The sequence below is a fragment of the Mesitornis unicolor genome, unplaced genomic scaffold, assembly GCF_000695765.1.
Source record: "Mesitornis unicolor isolate BGI_N332 unplaced genomic scaffold, ASM69576v1 scaffold14685, whole genome shotgun sequence".
Lineage (NCBI taxonomy): Eukaryota > Metazoa > Chordata > Aves > Mesitornithiformes > Mesitornithidae > Mesitornis > Mesitornis unicolor.
Window position 1 is genome coordinate 42,567 of NW_010183629.1, and position 24,014 is coordinate 66,580.

At 38.6% G+C, this 24,014-nt stretch overlaps 1 protein-coding gene across 1 annotated transcript in view; it reads right to left on the reverse strand.

The window, feature by feature from the left end:
• Positions 1 to 7,841: 7,841 nt before the first annotated feature.
• CDH2 (cadherin 2, type 1, N-cadherin (neuronal)) overlaps positions 7,842 to 24,014 on the reverse strand; it is a 40,787-nt gene continuing 24,614 nt past the window's right edge. Inside the window, exons 14-15 of the mRNA XM_010184222.1 lie at positions 16,453 to 16,617; positions 7,842 to 9,254 (exon numbers count right to left, since the gene is read on the reverse strand). Coding sequence (XP_010182524.1) covers positions 9,048 to 9,254; positions 16,453 to 16,617 — 372 coding nt within the window. The 3' untranslated portion in view covers positions 7,842 to 9,047. The remainder of the gene's footprint in view (positions 9,255 to 16,452; positions 16,618 to 24,014) is intronic.

The window sequence follows — 24,014 nt, forward strand, 5'->3', positions numbered from 1 at the left end:
GTGTGGTGGCTACAGACTGGTTATATTTAAAGCATATTTATTTATTTATTTAAATATTTAAAGCAAATATTTTCTATGAGATGGCAAAGAAAAAAATGTCCCTTTTAGGCTTCTTATTTCACATTTGCCAGCCTTTGGCACTGTAGGGCCAATACACACATTCGTGTGGCATGAACAAGGGTGGGATTAGCAGCTGCTTCATGAGAAGTGCTTGAGCTCTTGCAGTAGAGAAATCCCATCATAACCATCTGGGAGCTGCGGTGGAGGCTCAGACCAGGACAGTTAAAGAAAATGGGCACGTTTCAGTGACATGCCCAGATTTATCCCATAGGTCCTCATCTGTCTGAGCAATACAACCAGTGGCAAAGGCAGAAGCTCATCAGCTGTGCTATTTTCCCATCAGCTTTTCTTTTCTGCTAATGAGGCTTTTACCATGGCTGGCCTGCCACCCAACTGCACTGACAACACAGCATGTGGGAATCCACATGCAAAACTAAACATTGGTAAGGTGCTCTAATTTCTTTGACTACAGGTCGGGGTAAGACAGAGGGAGAAAAAGGGGGTTTTTGGTATCTTATATCAATAGTCATTTCAGTGGAGGCAGTTTTTTACTGTGCCATTACTGCACTGTGAGTATCTTCACATCAGCCATACCCTAGTCCTGCTTTTTCAGAGTCCCAACTGTCACACCATTAAATGTATATCGTGGCCCCAAGGGACCCTGTTTTCCAGAAGGGAAAAGCAATTTAGCCTCCATAACATATCAGTCTCCAGCTTGTCCTGAAGAGGCTGTCAATTGTGCTGAATTATGTATAAAATCAATGCAAGGTGCAGTCTGCCAGAGATGGGTTGACATTAGCAATTTCATTTTCACTGAGGGGGGTCATGAGTCCCAGATCTTCATGACCGCAGAATAAGTGCCCATTCCTTCCCTACTTCTCTAGTTCCAAAATGGTAACTCATTTTTTTTAGAATTAAAATAGGTCACAAGATGTTGCCATCATGAAACATCTCTTTAATTGTCTGCAATGGGCAAATTTATATACTGTTGTCTTTGGAGTACTATTATAATCTGCCCTTTCTTACTCTAATTTCATTATACTCTTCATTAAATGGACATTTGCAAACACCTTTTTTTGTGGGGGATCCATACAGTGTTATATTCAAGTAACAAAAAGTAGCACTCTTAAGACTCACAAGGATTTTCAACGGTGGAGAAAAATCTCCCCTGCAATAAGATGTGCAAATATGCATAAGTACGGCATATTCATGTGAGCTGGGAGGACAAATAGGTTTGTGATGATCTTCAGGGAACTCTGATGTTTGATTTGACACTGATTATTAATCCTGTCCTTGTAAAATCACCGTCACTGTGCAGGTGTATTGAACGAACAGGGACTGTGGCTCACAGGCCTACAATAAATATGTATTCAGCATATAGCTCATGACCCAGCACTTTATGCTTTTTTACTACTGTATGTATGACTTGAGCAGTGCTGAAATCTAATTTCACAGATTGATCTTTTCCCTCTCCTCTAGGATGGCAGCTGATCTGATATTCCTGTGGCAGCTACTAAAGGTCTGAGTGCCTAGTGGTCTTTGAGACCATCAACCAACAAAATTGCCAGCAAAACTCTCCTCCAAATGCACAGTTCTGCAATAGATTTCTGTAAAAGCTCATTTAATCAGGGTCACCTGTCATCACAGCATGGTCCGGAGTTCAGCTAACATAGCGCCTTAGTGAATACAATGAGGTGTAGTAAACATGAAGTCATTAAAGGACATTTTTCAAGCAGAAGTAACTCACAGTTTATAACAACTTGGAATTGTTATGTCAGTCTCTATTTTCCGAAACAAACATACTCATGCTTATATTACAGGTTGTTCAAGGTTGTTTATCTTCATATGCGATCACATATGGCTGCAGGAATATTACAGATGTAAATGTCTTCTCTGCACTGAATGCTGCTTCGAGGGCATCTGCAATGGGAGCATCTCCATTGACTCAGAAGCTTTGCATCTGATCCTGCTTTTGAAGGACTGCATTCTGCCACACTTACTTACATTCATTGCTCCAGTAGACGTGTTGACACCTCTTAGTTTCAAAACAGCAACATTTTTCATGAGAACTGGATCCAATGGGCTGCTCTTCAGCAAAGGATTGCTTCCCACTCTCTGCAGGACAAGCCCAATGGCTTGTGCTCAAATTTTGTCTTTGTGGTTGTTGTGCCATGTGAAAACTTTATTGCTATTTGAGCCTTGCCTTCAGAGAGCTGCAGGCTGACTGGAAATGCCCAGAAGCAATTCATTTTGCAAATAAATGCCAAGGATTTGTGATCTGTTTCCTTCAGGATAAGAATCTAGAGCTTTCCAGAGATTTTCATGGCAAAACTCAAGAGTCTGTTTTCAAAATAATGGTTAGGGCATTCACTCAGCATACAAAATATCAAGGCACAAGTCCCTGTTCCTGGGCATGGACTGGAACTTTTTACACCCCTAAACAGTAGTTTAGGCTTTAAAGTTTTTCCTCAGGAACAGCAAATATTTAGTTATACCAACAGGGAACAACAGGAAACACCAAAGCAACTAACTCAAAGTTAGAGCTTGGACTTAAATGCTCTGCAGTCAGATTATTTGGGCTCTAGTCAGCATGAATTCCTGCCACAGAAAAAATGGGAAGATCAAAAAACCCAGCAATAGCCTCAAATTCTTCTGTAATGAGACACAACAGCAGAGCAGGTCTTTGAAGTTGCCTATCCCAATCCATGAGAGAGAATTTAAGGATTGGTTTTACTTTTTTGGTTGTTTTTCTTGGTTGCCTTCATTCTGCCCAAATGAGTTAAAAATCTGCTCTCAGAAAGATAGGGCACTGACTATCACTTCCTGACTAGGTCAGGCTAAAAGCTTCATTTTTGTTTATTTCTCAGTTTATCTTAAAATAACCTTGCTGAGCAAACTGCTCTTTATTAACTTCAAGTCAAAACATACCAGTAATGATTCTACGCTTTTAGTGTAATTCCCTCTAATCATCCTAGCACAAAAACTCTGCTTGTTTTTATATCTGCTTTATACAATGCCACCAGTAATGAATGTTCCAGAATTGGAACATAATTTTGATTATCTGGCCATTACTTTTGATTTATGGAGCACAGAGACAGCTGGGTTTTTATAAGCTCGCCCTGCAGTACTGCAGATAACAAATGTAATGTAATAATCAAACTTCTGTGACATGAAACACAGAAGGGGTGGGCTCACGGATCTGTCTATCTATATATATATACCCACAGCACATCAACAAATTTTATCTTCGGAAGCAGGAGTATAAACCTAATTTGCACAATACTACTATTCCTGATTCATACCCAGAGTGAAATATGTTGCTTTCAGAACCAGTATTTAGGTGCTCTGTGGTAGGGGGTGAACCACCCGAAAGTCGTTTCACAAAGTTACATAAATGCATACCGCCATGAGGTTTACAAATGCACTTGTGTGTGTGTGTATATATATATATGCCTCTTAAAAGAAATATATCTTAAGAAATAGTAATAATTCTATTTAAGGATGCAGAAATCTCATTTTTTTCTAGATGCCACACAGGAAAATATGGAGTCAACAAGAATGTCCCCTACTAGAAGTAAAAAACATCAGCCACTTCAAGAAAGAAGAGGCTGACCATTTAGTTCAGTTACAGGAGATTGATCAAAGGTCTGAAAACAACAGCAAAAGAGCTGGTTACAGAAACTGAAAATGGGGAAGGGGAAACCAAAAACATTTTCTCAGGCTTGCCAGGAGAACTAGAAAAGCAGAATTTGTTAATGTGAACCAAAAAGGTTTTAAAAATATATACTAGGAGTGGGAAATGCAGCAAGCAATGTCAGTAATTCATAAACCAGAGAGCATTGCCTTCATTAATAAGGCAAATGGCCCTAAATATTTTCTAAAAATTAGTCTCTCACAAGGTGGGGAGGGGGGAGGAGAAGAAAGATGGAAGCAAAGAGAAAATAATGTCTGCCTTGTCCAGGTAGTAGCTGATGGTAAAGGTGATAAGAGAACGGTGGGGAGGGATGAGACGAGATGTGTGGGTGCCTGCCTACAAGCTCCAGGTTTTGCGTTCCAGTGTCGTTTATGGGTGGCTTTTGTGTGCTCCGGGAGAGAGGCAAGAGAGCTGTAACTACACTTAAACCCCCGAGCACCAACAGTTCATTACATGCACATAGATGCATTCTCCACAGCCAGAGCTACATGAAAGGCAGTTCAGAGAGCAGTGCCCACCATCTCACCCTGACTGATCCACAGGGATTTCAACTTCACGTTGTCACCACATTAGTGTCTGCACTTCTGTGATAGAAAAATAAAAAAATATAGAAATATGATATCTGATTATAAGCAGCTACTGTATTACTGGCAATTGTGACATTTTTAGATGATCTAAAAATCCACAAGGATTGCAGGGGAAAAAGACTGTTCGGATCACTAAACTTGGAAAAGGAAGACAAGTCTTCCTATCTCTTGCTATGTTAAGACTACATCCTCAAGTCTACAGCAAAACATCCAAACCAAACCAAGACTAAGACATGGATTCTTTGAGGCTGTAAATTGAAGGACATGTAGAGCCTGATTTGAGATTTGGCACTGTTCAACTGTCCAGGTAAACTGAGGGGGAAGATCAGGAAAGCTCAGTGGTGAAATGTACCCCAGCAGGGAAGGCAGCAGCATTACACTGGGAGCTCCAGAGAAGAGGCACCTCCGAGCTCTCCATTACACCAAAAAAGCTGTTTGGCAAGTAGAGAAGCAGCAGGTTGGCTGGAAAGTGCCTTGCACTGATTGATCAAAGGATCCCTAACAAATGGGATGCTCTTTAGGAAGGCACCATGAGTCCCTGTGGGAAGCACTTGGCCTTTTTTCCTCAGCCATGCTTCTCCTCTTCTATTTCCCAGCTGGGCTTTGTTGCTAAGGGGAAAATTTTTCATTATTCCTGTGACATATATTCAGTAAAGAGCAACTATCCTATGCTTTAAAGAAACTCCTAGGAAAGATCCCTGCCTACAGTAAGGGTTATGTAAAGAAATACAAAGGAAATGAAACAAGTACGGATGTCACAGAAATCTAGATCATCTCTGGCTGAATGAGGAAGACTTTGTATAAAATCTACCATTATAGATCAGGTATTAAGGTATTTGAGCAACTCTTCTGCATTTTATTTGAATGATTAATATTGACTGAAGTAAAAGTAAGGACCTTGTTTTCACATTCCTGATCTAGAAAGGAAAATTTGCCAAAACCATGCTACTCCTGCCAGAAGGCTCCTTAGGAAGGTGGGAGTAGTTGTGTAAGGTAAGAACTGGCAGTGGCTTACCTGAGACATCTTGAATGACTACAGACAGGTCTGAGAGATCCTTCTAGGGATGTGTGTCCCATCACCTGCCAGAAGACATTTTCCCTTGTGTGTTAAGGTGAGTGGGACCCTGACAGAGCAGATATAAATGTTCTTCAGGGTAAGGAGCCTGGTAGGGTTCCAGAAATACTACGTACCAAGAAACAGAACTACCAAGAAGCAGACCTCACATGACTTTTAGCATCAGAGCAACTTTGCTACTTCAGTATCAGTTTTAGACTGTTATGGAATGAGTACTAACAGCCTTCACCAATACTTGGCAATCCAAGAGGAGACACAGGAAGCTTGATCCATCCACATGTAAGGCCTTGTGTATCCATTTAAGAAGTTTATTTCCCAAAACAACCCTTCTCCATCTTTTTAGCTCCTGAAGTTCAGAAGGACATAGGCTATGATGGACTATCATTGAAAGGAAATGCAAACTGTAGAAAGGCTGAGATGGGAAAGTTCCTAAAGCCTTATTTCTTGCCAGTAACTTCCCTTGGATACAGCATCTGTAAGGCAGAAATAATACGTATCACTGCCAAATGCCCCAATAAATCCAAAACAGGCTGCCAGAATTTCCCAAGAAAACTGTAGGGTCCGAAGGCCAGCCACCCTCTTCCTCTCAGTTCAGCACTCTGACAGGGATTGAAGCTTCTATTATGAGTACAAAACCTGGTTGCTCATTTCTAGAAAAAGAATCTATCTGAAGCTTGATGAAAGATGATCAGTTCAAACATCTTTTTTTGTCTTTTAAAAGCATTTCAGATGCATAAAACTGATTTACCCTTTGTTCTGTTCAGTAGACCTAATGCTGACCTAACACGAGGTTTGAGAATCGTCGCTGTGATTTCAAAGCAGCTGTAAATAGTGCTGGAAGATCGTCTGATCAAGATGAAGCTCCTATCGCTGTCCAAAAGAGCTGAGTGCTCATAAAAGATGACCTCCGCTGTGTTTCAGCAAAAAAAATGTGCTATAGCTAAAATCGGAAATCTTTCACAAATCTTTCCCGCTTTCTGTATCTTTTAGCAGTCAATGTCAATTAAATAAAATTCATTTAGCATTTCCAGTTTGCTGGTTCCAAACAACAATAATAGAATTATTATGCTTAAAACACATTTTTTCATAAATTACAGAAGACAGAAAATCAATGTGCTAAAAGTGGCCTTTTGCTTATTTAACATACATTTACAGTTTTAATCCTGCCCTTTATAAAACTTTTACTTACTTAACTATGCAGTGCCAGATTTTCATTTCTATGTCCTGCTCTACATCTTTTTTTCCCCTCACAATTCTAATTAGTATGGAAATAGCCTAAAGAAGGTCATTGATAATTCTGACACATCCCTGAACAATTAAAGCTTTGTTACAGCATCAAGCTGTAGTTACAAATGCTCCAGATAAATATCAGCCAGGTATGCAGACACTGAAATGCCTGAGAGGACTGCTACCTCTCAACTTTCACAGGCATCATCAGGAGCCAGAGGAAGGAAGGAGACATGGCCCATGACAAGTGCAGTGGAGACACCTCACACGCAGAGTTGAACGCTCTCCAACTCAGATTTCAGGATTTACCTCTGGAAGTCACAGTCACATTAGGTAAATTAGTTTTTGTGCTGACAAAGCGCTGAAGTGGCACCACGCTGAAGAACATCACCCACAGGGCGACTCCCTGCCCACCAAACCTTCCCAGAGCAGACGGTTGCTACGCCAGTCCTGGGCCCGGATCCCCTCCTGCTGCCCCAAGCCTCCCAACAGACTGTGGAAATGTGGCATTTCTGCTGAGTTTAAGCTTCACACTGTTCGTAATTAGGTCCTTAATGAGTGCAAATGTAGACATTAAACCTGAGCAGATTGTTGCAAGTGAAAGGCGGCAGAACTGCTGTACCTACTGTGTTTGCTTTGTTTGCAAATAAATCATTGTAACAGGTTAGAAACGCGTCTAGCAATGACTAATCTCCTACTGGGACTTCTTGCTAAAGCCCAGTGACCATAAGCACCTCCTTGAAGGACACAATCTGATGTGCTCTGAAGTTAACAGCGGCTTGTCTTTACTTCAGCGTAAGAAAAGTCCAGGTGGCAGATGACTGCCAGGATCTGCCATTTATTTTATTTATGCAACCCACAGCATAATCACACAATCATTAAACTGTCAGTCTAGAAATGAGCCAAACACGATGCACACTCTGCTATCCAGGTAATGTACATTAAACCAAAGAGCCAGCCATTGAATTGAAAATTTTGAGTTCCCAGAAATGGCAGAGATCTTTTTGCTTTCACCTGGGAAATCGCCTTCCAAATCTGTGCCCAATTCTATGTGTAGCTTATTTTCAGTACAGCAGTACCAAATGCTGAAGAAGCGCACATAACTTCTCACAAAACTCAAACGCACTTTGTGTACTTTTATTTACCATAGTCAGGGCTGTCCAGGTAGGACATTAAAAAAGCCAAAGCAAGCACCAGATCCAAAATTAGCATTTTATTCAGAACGTTGGGGTCAGAGGTGTATCATTCATATTCTGGTACACAATACAGAGGCAAAGCTGTTCTCAGAAGTCTCTCCAGTTTCAAAGCTCCTTCCCCCTCCCCTCCCCGCCCCCAAAACATACGGTATATTTACTCGTGCCACCAGTATCAGGCCAACTCCCCTCCCCCCCTTTTTTTGGTACAAATTATGTAAAACTTTTGTGCTAAGAACTTTTCTCCCTCCCCAAACAAAAGAAAATAAAAATAAAAAATAAAAAAAATACTGAGTACTCTAACTACAGTTCAACAATTGAATCAATGTCACTTGTTTGCAACCTGTTTTGTAAATACTTTATCCATAACGAAAGATATAAACATGCAAAAACCTGAATCCATAGTCCAAATAATACATACACATGTTCTGAAGTTTCTGCACTTCTCCACAGACTATGCCAATAAAACATTATGTACACATACCATTTTTTACAGTGAAGTGGGAAAAAAATACTAGAAATTAAAAAAAAGAAAAAAGAAAAGTGTACATGGATTAAGACCAAAATGTGTCTAACATTCTAGCATAAGAAAAAAAAAAATCAATTCTGCTACAAACTGGTGATATGAAAACTCCCTTTATTTGCAACCAGCTGCATAAGTTTTAGAATTTTAGTGAAAAAAAATCCCCTAACATCTAAAACTAGAAGTAATGTACATTGTTCCACCTCATGGTCTTCTCTCCCAGATAATAAAATTGTCCCATGAGGATTTTTTTTTGTTTATTTTTAACCACCTTATTTTAATAAAAGCAATGCGATGTAACAAAAGCATGTTGAAGCATACTGTGTTTCACCTTACTCCTCCCCACCCCAACATATTTTGTCTCTTTAATGCATCATTTCATAAATCAGTACCATTAAAGCCTTAAACATAAAACTAATTCTGATCTGAAAAAGGTACAAAAAGGCACATAAAATCCCAGTGCTTCTGTACTGTAAAATTCAAGTGTAACTGAGCTCAACATTTTTTTCCAAACAGCATTGGATCACTGATATTCCACGGAGCCCAAATTGGTTTGCAGCCTAAGCCAAAGCCTTCAGCAAGCACTTGTGCTAGTAGACTACAAAGTTAAAGCCTAGCTTCTGTATGCTTTTGGGGAATATCAGTTGAAATGTTTGTACTTGTCCAAAAACAAAGTTCACTTTGAAGTTCAGTCATCACCTCCACCGTACATGTCAGCAAGTTTCTTGAAACGTGGGCCCCAGTCATTTAGGTAGTCATAGTCTTGCTCACCACCACTACTTGAGGAGTTAAGAGAGCTCAAGGATCCAGCAGTGGAGCCACTTCCTTCATAGTCAAAGACTAAGAGGGAGTCATATGGTGGAGCTGTAGGGTCATTGTCGGCTGCTTTAAGTCCCTGCAGGAAGGAGAGGGAGAAAAAACAGGTAACAGTTCTGTATGTGAGAGGCAAAACTTAACTGGAGTATCACAGAGCAGTTATCTATCAACTACCACTTGAGAAAACCAAGTTCTTGCTTTTCTGCAATCCAATTCAAAACAGGGTCCGTGTTTTTGTAACTCCAGCAAGAACTTATTTCAATTCTTTTTACAGTGGCCAGGCTTCCAGCATTGCAGCACTGGACTTTTTGGATGTAGCTGCACACACAGCTCTAACAAAACTTTAAGAGAATGTCACGGCACTAGGACCAATGCTAATAAATACAGAGTTTCAGAGCTACACAGCTCATGATCTGCAGCATGAGCAATACGGGACCGGTTAAACAGACAGGGAAGAAGAAACAGGCATGTTTGCAAAGATTCACTTCAACGGCCATCTCTCATGGCCAATAATATATCCACTGACATTGCTGGCCTGCAGTCCACTTGTGTGTGCCAAAAGTAGTATTTAGTTCTGTAAAATTCATGTACTTCTGTAGGCTGCTGTGAGAAAAAGACAATGTGTTGGCTTAAGCCTTATGTGCTTTGCCATAACCACCCGTAAGATTCCACTTGCTCTTCAGAAAACACACGCATAATGACATCAAAACTAAATACATGATTATAACAATTTTTGTTTCCTTATTTCAAAGTATTCAAGTTATCAACACACAAATATTGGGTCTTCAGTAATTTTAAATTTCTACTTTCTAGAGCTGAACAACCCAAACTAAAACCAAAACAAATTGACAAGAGGAAAGCAGGGAAAGAACCACACTTCCTCCAGAGAAAAGTCTCTGCCCTCCCTGTTTTCTACACAGGTCCAAACCTAACAGTAAGTTTAATTTTAGAATATGAGATGATTGCTCTGTGCTTATCCTGGGAAGATTTACAAGCTGAAGATTTACGGGCTGAAGCCTGAAGTTAAAAAGCCTTCTTGTGTTTTGGATTTTTCAACCTTGCAGCTTCTTCCACAGGATTAGCAATGCTTTTTCAAGATCTTCCACTCTGAATAGGATCTCCCCTGGCAGCCACTGACAAGGGATAATACATCTTCTAGAATTCTATAAGGCTGAGCTAAGATTTTTAATTGCTCGCTATTAATTTTAACCAGTGCTATTTGTGCTGGTTCTATTTTAAATTTTTAATGTTTATTTATTTAAAGAATCACTTTACTATACTCCAATTATTTTGAGGATTCAGTGTGCCTTCTTCGAATTATCTAACATATTCTGGTTTTAGAAAAGTATGTTTTACTCTCAATTGTGTTTATTCTAAATATGACATAATGGAAATGGATGTTGATTTTTTTCTTCTCAAAATATGTATATAGCTAAACTCATCAGTTAAAGCATATGGCACTGATAAGGTAGAAGAGAATCATGGTTCTTTATTGCCTATCTAAAATCATTCAGAAATGTGCCAAATATACCTGAAATAATTTTGCATAACAGCAGTGGAAGGGCTCAGTGTATTTATCAAACTAATGACCTCTAATCAAGAACACCTTTTGGACTTCAAGTGATCGTTTCATACAGTACAACAACTTCAAGCAGGTTATTAATAGTCTGCATCAGAAGCACAATTTTGAATTATCTGATAAGAATAATTGGTGATGGTTGTTATCTTTCTCTTTGGACTTTTCCTTCCTCATGGCCATAATAAGGACAAAAGATTTCAGATTCCAAAAAGGCAACAGCAAGTGTTGGAAGACTTTCCTTATTCAGCTTCAAAGCTGGAAACAGTTCTAAGGCTTTCTCTTAATTTCTGCTGCTGAAGCAGAAATGCAACTTTGCTACTTAGGCAGTCACTGGCCTTACAGTATTTACATCTTCCCTTGAGACTGCTTGGGATGACAGACACCCATGCTTTTCAAACCCAGGTGACAGGGAAGGAGAATAAATACCACTGGAGCTTAAGGAGTGCTGAGGTATGAATCCAAGGTATCAGTGTCTGAAAGTCATTTAGAAAGCTGACTTGGAGAAGAAATGGTATTTCCCTGCAGTTCTATCGTAGCAACAGCCAGCTAACCATGGGATATTAATTTACTAAAAAATCAGTGAAGAAAACATTTTCCTACATCACTGCAGAAATTCTGATATGTATCAGTCATCCACATGAAGGCAGCAGGCAGCTCTTTCTGTCTTTTTTTCCAAAGGGGAAGTTGCATTTTTTGCAATTGGATCCTGGTATCATGATAGCATTTAGAAAGAAAACTGGTTTTGAGCTACTGACTTGCCAGATAACATCTCACTAACAAATTCGCTGTTTCAAAGGTTGTGCTTACTGTGCAATCTATTCCGTTCAGAGAATACAGCTGTAGGTCATGTTATGGAGCTACTGACTCAACAGCACAGCCCAAGTTATACTGGCATTTGCACCTATCTTCTAGTTAAAAATTCCTCCGATTCATAGGGTAATGACTAAGTTTAGTCTCTAACTCTTCAAATGACAGCCAGGTTTTCTGCTATATTTGTGTGGCTAGTTACATACTCAAATGACAAAAAACCACTACATTTTTTTTTTCACTTTACCCTCTGCTAAGCATATCCTCTGAACCTACCCAGCGCTTTTCTTCCCTTTGCTGTTGGGTTCTACAGCATGTCCAAAACTGTAGTTACTGGATGTCAGCTTTGGCGGTGAAATTGGCTTACGAAGCTCCCTTTGGTTTCAATATTGCCACCTTTTCTGCTTATTATGCCAACCCTTTCTTTCAGTGAGTGGTACCACATCCTGCTCTATTGGCACAACTGAAAAGGCAACAAACAGCTGCCAAGAACTGCTTCTACTGATTTTGCTGCTATGGTATTGTCAACCACTTCCGAAGAGATCTCAGTTTTCCCCAGATGTGTTCAAGAATCTTAGAGCAGCAGAGCTGCTAAAGAGTTATTTGGTTTACAGTTTCCTGATCTGAAAACCCAAAGTTTTCACTAGGTAGTGAAGCTTATTCAACAACAGAATTGCTGGGGCACATACTTGAGACCAGGTGATCTTGCTGCAAGATAGCAAACTGAGTCACATTTCCTTGCATTTGCTACACCACCAATGCACAATCAGCAGTCACAGAAGAGCCATGGCAATACAAATGTCACCTTCAGACTAGGACAGACTGAGTAGTAATCTCACTTTTTTCCTCTTCTTTTATCTATGTCGTGGCTACTTTCAGTAAGGAAGAGATAAGGGGCAGAAGAGGAGAAACTACAGTGCCTTCACTGAGGAACAACAGTAACCTTTAGTTATGCTTTTCCTTAGCATGTGTAGCATTCTAAATTGTTCTCAAATCAAGGGAAAGCAAACCCTCAACAACTTGAACTAACATGAAACATTACAAAATCTAACACTTATTTTCATTAATCCTACTATTTAATCAGATTCAGCAGACTTTTGATAAGGAGGAAAGAAAGAACAGAGCCTTGCAGGGAAATATGAAAAATTGTTTAAATCTGGATTATTTTACTTGAAAAGAGAAAACATCGAGGGGACCCTATCCTGCTTGGAGGTGCTCTGTATCAATAACCACTTACTAAGAATGAATTGAGGGTGCTCCATGTTCTCATGGGATGAGACCTTTAGTCTGTAATCTAAATTTAATTTACCTCAGGCTATGTTACCTACCGATTAGAAATATATTCTTAAGTCACAAACTCTCCACCACAATATTATTTGTTTAAGATTACTAGGGACAGCATATGTGGTTCCTGAAAACAGGATTAACAAAGTTACTTCAAACAGGCCTAATTTATACTGTTCCACAAATCCTGACTATTCTCAGTGTTAATTATGTTCCACACTCCGCAGGTTATGTTTTAAAATGCTCAAAATTGAAAACAAGGTCTACAGAGGATTCTTAATAACACATGACTTATTCCACTGACTTGTTTGTACACTGAACTGGAAGAGAAGGTGTTTTTTTCCTTCTCTCCTTAAATTAGAGATTCATCTATCCATTGAAACAGACAAAACAAGAAAGTCCCCGAGGTCATTTAGCTTATGCCTGCAAAGCATATTTTGATTATAAGGCACCTCTGGAACTTGCTTATTTTAGAAAGTTCATAGCTCTGTGTGTGTTATCTCAACTTTATAAGTGTTATAAAAACATTTGAAGTTTTTATCATACTTGTAACTTGTTTTTCAACTGAGAAGTCGTTAGAACACTACAAAATACTCATAGTTATGTATGTCTCATTGAGTGAAGCAGATTTAATATAACTGATGACAGCTAGAAAACAATATACCAGAAGAAACAGAGTACTGCCAAAAGGAAAGAAACACAATGACCCACTAGGTATTTTTCACTTTTTGTTTCTTCTCTGTAATAAAAGGAAGAAATAAAAAACACCCCATGTTTGCTCAGTGATGGTAGCTAAACCCTTCAATATCTGAAATCAGTGACCTATAGTTCTTTTTTGTCAGAAGTGGGAGTAATTCGGAGGCTAATCTGAACAATGCTGGCTCTGTGTCTGAGGTGCTGGTGAGCATTCAACAGACTAAATTAATTCCCGTGCACGGGCCAGCATGCCAAAGGATCACGTTGATCAGCGCCTCTGGGAATAGGGCCAAGTCCTCCAAAAGACCAGACTGATCTCTGAGAGCGTTGCGTCTTTTCAAATCAATGCGGTAACGCAGACTTTGCTACTGAGGTACTGACAACTCAAAGGCAGCCTCTCCCTGCTCAGCTAGTGACTGGGCTAGTTTTAAGGTGGTTACAGGAAAAAGTATGACTTGTAGTTAGAGTGAAATTAAGTTCTTTGCCTAATGATTCTGAAGCTGGATGCAAAGAGATAGGAACTATGTTGTTTTCACAACTCACTCTATCTTCTGTATGAACTACCCTAACTAGACTACCCATGTCTTGTATGGGTTTTACCCAAGATATTTCTGCCATTTACTCCAAGAAAAACTGAGAGGAACTTACCAATTTGTTTGGGTATAATCTTGCCAGGACTGCAGGTAGAATTCTCTGAAAAGAGTCTGAAAACCTGTGCAGTTTGAATGTTTATGCTCTGGACACTGATAGTTTGGAATTTCAACTGTATTAGTGAGTACTACTGTGAAAGACTGATATTTCCCCCCCAGAGTGGACTTTTTGAATCACATTTTCTATGGGAAATTTTAATGCAAAATAACAAATTAAGATTAAACTATTTTTGAGAAATAAAAATCTCCATTTTGCTTAGACCCCTGGCAACAGACAGAGCATGGACATCCTTCGGGTGGCTACTACCTGCTAGAGAAGGGGTTCGGTGGAATGCCCAGTGGTAAAACGATGCATTGAAATTCTAAGAAATACCTTATGAAAAAAAGAAATATATAATGCTTGAAGCATAGAAACTACCTTATATTGTTCCTTTCAATCAGAGGATATAATTAATTCTGAGCCAACTTGCAGACAAGAAAACTGCCATGTTTTCTTTAAATTCATATATATTTCCAAGGTTAATTTTATTTCAGAGTCAATAACATTACTGACATTATTTTACTGTGTATGAACAGCTGGGAGAAGCTTTCTCTCCTGGTGGATGGCAAGGGGAAGCATAAAGGGAAGTATTGATCTAACACAACAGGCAGCAGTAAGACTCCACTGTATCACAGTATAGACTCCACGTTCCTCTGTACTGCGATATAAACATATTGGGTTAAATCAAGACAGGACCTACTGTTTCTACAGCTCCATGTGTACACATTGATGCTATAATCTTGAAAAGTGACAACCTACTGAAAAATAGTATTGCAAGAACAGCTTGCTAAGTAATTTGAAAGCTGTAGGGGGCTGGATAAACTCTGGGCCCTTTCTGGCTTTCCAGGAGAACCACATTCATTCATGGGTTCTTCCTGACCAGGTGGGCAGTGTCTGGTCACAGCTGTGTGAGAACAGGATGGGAAATTCTGTCTGGAAGAAGATGAGGAAGTAAAAGGAAGTTGTGTGCACACTGCCTTGGCCAACAATAAGGGCCTTTTATTGTTCCATGTTTCCACCATTTTCCAGAAGCCAATTACAACTGTAATATTTAGAAAGTGCAAGGCATTCAAAAATCCTCTTTGTTGAGACATCTCTTTCTAATAAAGCTCTTCCCCAAACCTGCAGCCTCTTAAAATACAATGTCTTTTGAGAAGATTTCTGTTTCCTGCTAGTCCCCTCCCTGTAGATTTTCTTACAATTGTATTTCTGTATACCTTAAAAGGAGCAAACTCAATTTTCTGCATCTTGCTAACACAAAAGATGTTTTAGTATAGTAGCCTCACTTTTCTTTAACACAAAGAAGAATAAACACGCTTGCAAAAACAGTTCTGCAATGCTCTGCAATACTTGTCCAGCTCTAATTGCCAAGGAAGATACGAGAAAATTAGAGAAAATAATTAACTACCACTATTCATCCACAGAATATAGCTTACTTCTAAGTGGCAAATTTTGGATTAGTATTTGTTTTCCTATAACCAGCAAACATTCTATCTCAAGTTCCACAAAGTCAATGATTTAAGACTGGCCAGTGACAGAAATAATGAAACGAATATTTGTTGGAACATTTCTTCCAGAACTGTGAATAATCGGTTATAATCTGAATATTACTAACAAATATGTTTATAGACTGAAGAATCAAAGATCATGTAAAGACTTCTAAAGCTCTATGACAAGACAAGTATTAAAAGCACTTGCATAACATTTAATTTAGCTGCCCTGCTTGCTAATCGCATTTGATGGAATTCTTTTGGTCTTACTGAAGGTACTGAATTTCCACTATTATCTGGATTCAAAGGGTAATGTATGAGGAAAATTAAAATGAACTTCTTCCATTATTAAATTACTGTGAATTAGTAAATGAATTTAGCCTAAACTATAATTCTGTTAGTCTATTTATTACGTGGAACCCATAGAATAATCCTGCTTGGAGATACTGTGGTTGCAGCTGATAACGTATTATGAATGTAATTAATACAAACATACAGAAGTTAATTGATATATCTTCCCTTTCTGTTTGAATGAGTTAATTAAATTTGTCTCCACTTTAAAAGAACATACTTAATTCTATCAAGCAAGACAATTTTAATTGTCCAAATAAGTTTTAAAAAGTTACTATGTTCAAACATAACAGCTACTCAAGTAAAATACAATTTAATACAATTTTTGTAAAATAGAAAAGCTTATCAGATCTTAGAAGGAAACTTTTTCTCTCCTTTACCTCATTAATGAAGTCCCCAATGTCCCCAGGATGAGGAGCAGCTGATCTGACTGGATACTGAGGTTCTGCATGGATTGGCCTTTCATCAAGACGTCTGATTCCAACAGGTTTGATGGCATCTGGTTCCACAGTGTCAGGCTGCTGGAGCTGGCTCAAGTCATAATCCTGCAAAATATGAAACCAAGACAGTACGTTAGGAGAATTTCAAACAATATCTGTCAGGGATAAACGTGAGGAGGAAAAAAGGGAAAATGCAGAGTATCACTTCTCCGTAAGTTCTGTTTTCAGGATTGTAAAGCTTACTGAGAATAAGTCAATAACATTGTTATTTGCATACCAACAGGATGTTATTTGATTTATACTCCCTGAATCTACTGTTTTGATTCTATTCCATCAGATTTGTAGAGCTTCTCACAAGTTTTCCATTGAGAAGCAAGGATTTGAGTAGTACTATTAAAAGACTAAACACTTTGCCTAGTAATGATTTACTGCATAGAGCAAAGATGCCAAATCCAACTCTTGTTTTTCTAAGCAAATAAATGCCAGACATTCTCATTCTGAGAAAGAGGCAAGAGCACTGCTCTGCAGTGTTTTATAATACCTTCAAAGAATGAATTTAAGACTCCTCGCTGATTTCATACGGCTTCCATAATATGAAAGCCAAATGGGGAAAAATGTCATAAGAAGTACAAAGCTCCTCAGATTTGGCCTTAATTCTAAGCACTTTCTAGAGATTACTTGTGGATCTGTTCATTAAGTACTTGATGCCGCAGTTTCAAACTCTGGCAGACTGATGAAGCTAGCATAGCACTATGAATTCCAATAAGCAATATGTATGTATATTAAAATTTTAATTAGATTAATGTTTATGCATTTAAGATAGATATGCCTGAATACTATTTGCATAGTATGATGCATTTCGGCATTGTGATTCACCTCACTGCCATCGTGTCTAGAAAGGAGTCATGCTCTAGGATTACCTTTGCACGAGGCACTGGTAAAAATGCAGAATAAAGACCTGGGCTTAAAGGCTTAAACTAAAGCCATTCACAAACTACCAGGAGACTGGGGCTCATGCCAACTCTATATGCCAGATATCCTGACCCACAGATAACCCAAGTAGTTAAGGAGCATCCTAAATAAGCTTCTTTATCATCAGTCTCCATTTTTCAACAGGGTTGTTCTGGTAAAAATCTTATTTATAATCTCAACTTGCTGGAAGCTGGCTGTGCAGACAATTGCATCCTCATTGGTTCCTAACTGGCTTTTAAAGGAAAGAATGCAAGCATTTACTTCTGCTGTCACCTCATGGGATGCAGGTCCTTTCTGAGGGTATTACCTACTGTGATCCCCAAACTAAACTTTTCAAGAGAAGAGGTCTATTGACAGCAGAGAAGGTACTTTGCTGGGAGAACTGTAACTGACTATCAAATCCACCACGCCTTCTAATTTGGTACTCGGGCCCTCAGCTGCCTGTACACAAATATATAGTCAAAAGAGGTGGATCAGCTCCACTGAGATCTGAGAATGCAGTTTCATATGCTTTAATTAGATTACAAGTTCCTTGGGGCAGAGCTGTAACTTCTACCCTTTGGTTCTTCATGTACCAAACAGAAAAATAAGTGATCTCCACGAAGCAGTATGAATTGGAAAAAAAGTAAACAGAACAGAACTTGTTACCCTTTCCATTTGTATTACTTAAAATAAATATTTTAGAGACATGATACCAGAAAATCCTATTAAATAGAGAAGAATGTATTTTTTAGCATTTATAAATATGTAACACAGGCTTGCTTTTCATACCCACCCAAAAGATAAAGGTGGAAAACCCCAACAGGGAGAAATGAAAAACACTGATTTTTTTTTTTTAATACTATGCATTTCATTATGGCAGAATTCAAACGGGTATGACTAAATAATAAAATATTAAAAACAGGAGAGCCTCTCTGGTCACTTCAGTTTTATAAAGATAAAATGTTTTCTCCACGGTCTCGCATATGCACACTTTTTTCTGATTAGTGGCCATACAGAAATGCAGAATCGATCAAGTCAATCAGTCTAGTATCTTCTCATCTAAGGACATCCTCTTGTGTGTATGTATAGTGTGAGACATCTCCAGGCTCTGGAGCTAAAGAGACAGTAAAGATTGCCATCCACAAGGCAACAGCACTGCAGAATGTGTCCTTATGTGGACTCCCACTTTGGTTTTCTTTTCTAGGGTAATTTATGACACTGCCATCTAGCCTTCTATCAGAGGAAATTTATTTTGCAGCTCTATTAGTGTCTGGACAGGAAGAGAAGATCCATTGTGCTTATTACCACAGACTCTCAAATCTCTCGTATCATTAAAATCAATACTAACTGTACATCAGTCAGGTATGGCAAGTCATCCACCATCTCCCCAAACTGCCTCAGTGCCGTAAAAACACAGCACCATGCAATGACTCCAGCTGTTTCAACATTCTGTCTGAAGTCAACTCTACTCCATTACTGCAAAGTCAAAGAAAGAAAAATGTTTTAAAGAGCCAGGGCGTAAGCTGTTCAAGGGTGCTGAAATTCCATCTCTTAACTCAATGCTGCATGCACGCCTAGAAAAATGGGAAAACGTTTTGTGTATCTCTCAAAGCTCCTGAACAGACTGTAAGGTTAGTCTCAAGCAGAGTTTAAGACAGTTAACTGCAGAAGTGTCAGCTAAATGGCAAACCACGGCACATCAGAGAGAGAACAAGACATGCCGGGGTAAGTTGGGACAGCCAGCTTGGAGCAAAATTCTGGGTCATTGTTTTCACTCTTAATTTCAGGGCCACAAGTCAACAGTGTCTTGTTTTTGCTCCAGTCTTTTTCCACGTAAACTGTTCAGACTTGAAATCTTCTACAGAGTAATGAGGAAACAAGACTATGCTATCCATTGGAAACATACTTGAGCAAAAGCTATGAGCATCTAATTCATTGGCTGCCAATTTTTGTCAGAGGTATTTATTTACTTATTTTGCTGTTTAGCCCTAACTCCAGCAATTCTAGAACAAATATCTCTTTCCCCTCCTTCAGTTTGGATTTAAGCAAACCCAAACAAAGGGTCTGAGTTTTTATTCTTCAAACTTCTGGATAAGCTTAGATTGTTGATTGAAGAGAGAATCTAGTATTAGTTTTTCCTCTGTTGGAAGGTTGCCAAAACATATTAAGTTTGCTCCCATTTTGCATCGAGCAAAAAAATCAGGCCTTCAGAAATCAGAAATTTAGACTAGTCTGATTGTACAAGTCTACAGCAACAGGGAAACTGAAACCTCCCATTCTATGACAGGGATCAAAGTGAAGCAAGGTGAATGATGCCTTGTCTTTCCCCTTGTTTATAAATAGATAACTGGTGGTTAAAGAGATGACAACCTTAATGCTTTATAGTTAACTCTCCTGATATTACCACCAGAACTTCTGTCTCTGGTTCCTGCATCACCGTTTGCTCTTGCTGAAAAAAATTCTGACACCTATATTGAAGCAGAAAAAACTTCTGGTTTTGATTTGCTTTTGTTTTGAGAAAGAAAATAAAGTTGTGATGTACTAAAAGGGTATTTCATCAGAAGTTGCATCTTGTGAAATTTAACAACCTCAAAAAAACCCCACCAATCCCCTCTTCTCTGAGCTGATTTAACTGACTTAAGCTATTCACTTAGTTCTAGACAGCTTTAAGCAAAGACCATTACTAGCTCCCCCCTCACATTCCTGAAATGTGTGATCCCAGTGAGATGGTGCTAAGTGTCAAAACCAGCTAGCCAAGCCCTACAAACTAACCACCTTACCAGATGTGTAGGCAGAAGGGTCCAAAACCCCCCAAAGCACTTATTTAACAACATCTAGACAGCAACTGGAAGCACAGAACGTATCTCAACTTGAATAAATGTAATATCCAGAATAGATAAAAAGGCCATTTTATATTCCCCAGTAATCACTGATTTACAGAAAAACAAGATAACACAGCCTTCAAAATCTCTTCCCTTAAACAACTTTGTAATAATTCCTCATATAGCAGTCACTTATAGCAGTAGGAGAGATTTTTTTAAAAGTACTTTGCTTTCTGGCAGTTACAATCCCTAGAAGGAAAAAAAAAAGAAAAAAGAAGAGGGGATAGGCCAGGAAACAGAGTTTTTTGAGAAGCTTTTAGTTTTATAAAGCTATTTTTTTTTTCCTCCTGGATTAGCTGTTCTGGTTGTGTTTGCATTATAGAAGATTTACTTAAGTTCTTGGCAAAAACTTCAACGGTAAAAAATTTTCTATGGAGTATTATAAAGCAGAACTGCAAACAACAAAACCAAACTGCACCTTACTAAAACTATAAATTGCTATGCATAAACAGGTCCGATTCTTTTCCAGATAGAAAAACTTTGAAAATATTGGAATATATTGTATCTAAATTGAGCTTTCCACTACTGTTTTCTCTAACACTAACAGTGATACATCCTAGTACATGCAACCTGAGATACTCATTAATGATTTATGAACGTAGCGTCTCTGTTATCTCCGCACTCTCAGTATATTTCCTGACCATTCATTAGACTGTTATACACTTTTAGGGATGACTTCAGTTTTTTTACCTTGTACAGAACTAAAGCTTTGGATATGCATGAATAAAGGCCTGGATATATGACTGATATCACAAAAACACTACATCTGTTTCTCATTTTCAAAGGATGCAGCCTTTGCAAAGAAATATGCGAGTTCAGATCTATCCCCATGCAAGAAAGACTCAATTAAATTGTCACCAGATCACTTAATTTGACGGTGAGAGCTGGAAGTGTCATTCACCAAACAAAATCAGCTGCAGTGGTCCAAGAGCCATGTAAAGCAGCACTGGCAGAAGTTTGCATTTCATCCACCCCTTTTACAGCACAGTGCCTTGGTGTAAAACCAATTTTATTGTTGGCTTAAGAGCACAGAGCAAATTGTGACTTGAAGTACCTATGGATAAAACCCATTCTGCTTTGCCTTTGTGTTCCAAAGACAGTTATTGTCTACTCCAATAGAGAAAAGGGATGGGGACGCAAGGGAAGAAATATTTTACACAGCTGAATGTTCCCACCTGCCAAGGTCTTTAAAAACAAGAAAAAAGTAAAAACAAGTCCTGCTATACCTTACCATTCTACCCTGAAACATCAACCTAAAAAACGATGAGAAATTTGCACACAAAATATTGCCTGAGTTCTGCAAAACGCTCCAACTCGTCCTAAACCCTACATCTGCTGAAATAACGAGTCTCCAAAAAAGCAGAGCACAGAGGAGTGGCTAGATGTAGGCTGCAGGTGAGAAGCTAGTTAAAGTGCCTGTGCTAACAGTTACTCTTTAGTTGCCACTCACTTTTTGATTACTTACTGCCATACTGCTTTTCCTATTTGTTTTTATTATAGATGCATCTGGAGTATTACAAGTTAATCATTTTTAAGATAACCAAGAAGCTAGCTTATCTCTTTTAGTAATAAAAAAGGTGAAAGCTAAACTCAAGCTGCAGATAAAAGACAGTAACGGGCATAGGTTTTAGATAGGATAAAATAAAACACAAAACAATTTTGTAATGGAATGATGGAACCATTACTTTTCGTATGATGAGATAAACATTCACCAAGGAATGACAGTAATTCCTCCACAGGAGCACTGCATGAGTCACTCATTCAAAAAAACTGAAGTTAATGTCTTAGTAAGCAAACACAATCCCCAAAATAACCACCATGTAATTACAATCCTGTATATTCCTAGGGATATCTTAACAGTTATTTCATTCATTATCATTAAAATTTCTAAACAAAATATGTTTCAATCTTAATGCAATGCAAAATAAAGAGTAGAAAGTGAGAGTAAATTATCTGAATACCACTCAGGGTGGTGAAAATAAAATATAATCAAATAGATTTAGAAAGTCATTGAGTAGGTAAGGATCATTGTCATGTTTCCAACAGAGGTTATGACAAGACCCAGCACACAATACCACTGTAATCTTAAAATGTAGGCATACAGAAAGTTATGACAATAAGGAAAAAAAACTCCACAGGATTATTCAATTCATTTTTATCCATGACACAAATGCTGGAGCAAAGCTACCCTTTCTACAAAGGAGCAATTTGTGTTTGGAATTTAGATCCTGTGCACATAAAACCAAACCATTGTGTTTTTATTTTTCATGCTATTATCACTTTAAAATAAATGCTACTATTTTCTTTCTCTGTATAAATGTAGAATAAAACATGACAAAAAGCAAGTGAGTGACTAATGTCTGAATATGCTTGTAAGAAAAGGTGATGTAGGAAGGAACAAGCAGAATCCTTACAAAGACTAATGCTCTGAATAAACTGTTCTGCTGAAGAGATCTGAGGGCAAGATTAAAATACAGGTTCAAAACAGCTGATCTGCAATACTTTCAACACATACCAGTTGCTCAGGCAACTTGCTTTAACTAGACCACCTGCATGAGCAAGTACTAGTAAAATTCAGAAAACACTATAGAAATGGGCTCAAAGAAGATGAGAGGATCATCTTGCGCAATGAGATGTATACAAAAGCAATTAAATGGAAAAAAATGTATCACAGTTATCAGGTTGACATATGCTGCATGTATCCCAGTTGAGCACCCACTGCCTCAATGAAAATCACACAAATGGCCTGAGATATGTGATAAAAACAAATTAGTGATGCTTATGGGCTGTGATCTGCTATATGCGTGAACTATGCTGCAGACGTGCGCTAAGTGCTTTAACACGCAGATAACACACGGTTTTGGTATTTAGAACTGACAGTAGTGTTACAGGTTGAGAGCACAACACGTCGGGGGAGAATATTCGTCATTTCTATCTCACACCTCCCGTGTGCGAAACAACTACAAGCTTTAGATTATACAGTCCATTAGTAATCAAGACAGTCACTATCAGCTTCATAATCTGTACCTAAACTAGGAACATCTATTTCAGAATATAGCAAACTGTACTGTGTTCTCACCCCCTGCCAACTGCCAGGTTAAACATTCAGATGGAATTAAAAAAGAAAAACAAACCCAACGGAAAACAAAAAGCCAACAACACTCACTTCCCTCCCCAAACCAGTAACCAGACCAGTCCCACTGATTTCTGTGGAATGATGCTGACTCAAAGCTTCTCATGGCCCAGCTCCTGTAAGTCAGGGAGTCAAACTGTTAAAACTAGAAAATATTCAACAAAATCTTGAGAATAATCACAGAGTTTCTATCTTGGAATACCCAGCTTCTACTACTACAGTGATCTTTCCTGACACCAGAAAAAATGTTTCTGCCTGGAATGACTGGAGTGCTGTACAGCTTTCAGAGACAGTTTTTTAGCCCACATTTCTGAGAAACAGAAGTTTAGGTGAAAATGGTCCAGAGCATTTCCGTTGTTGACAATGTTGTTCAGTGGGGACCACGCTGACTTCAGTTATGACCCACAACTTAAGAGCTTTTATGGCTTAGGGAATTAAAAGCATTTTTCTCAATTGGTGTAGAGATCACACGATCCCATGTACATCATGTCAGGCTAGAGGAAGACGATGAATCATTCAAGAACCTCAATTTT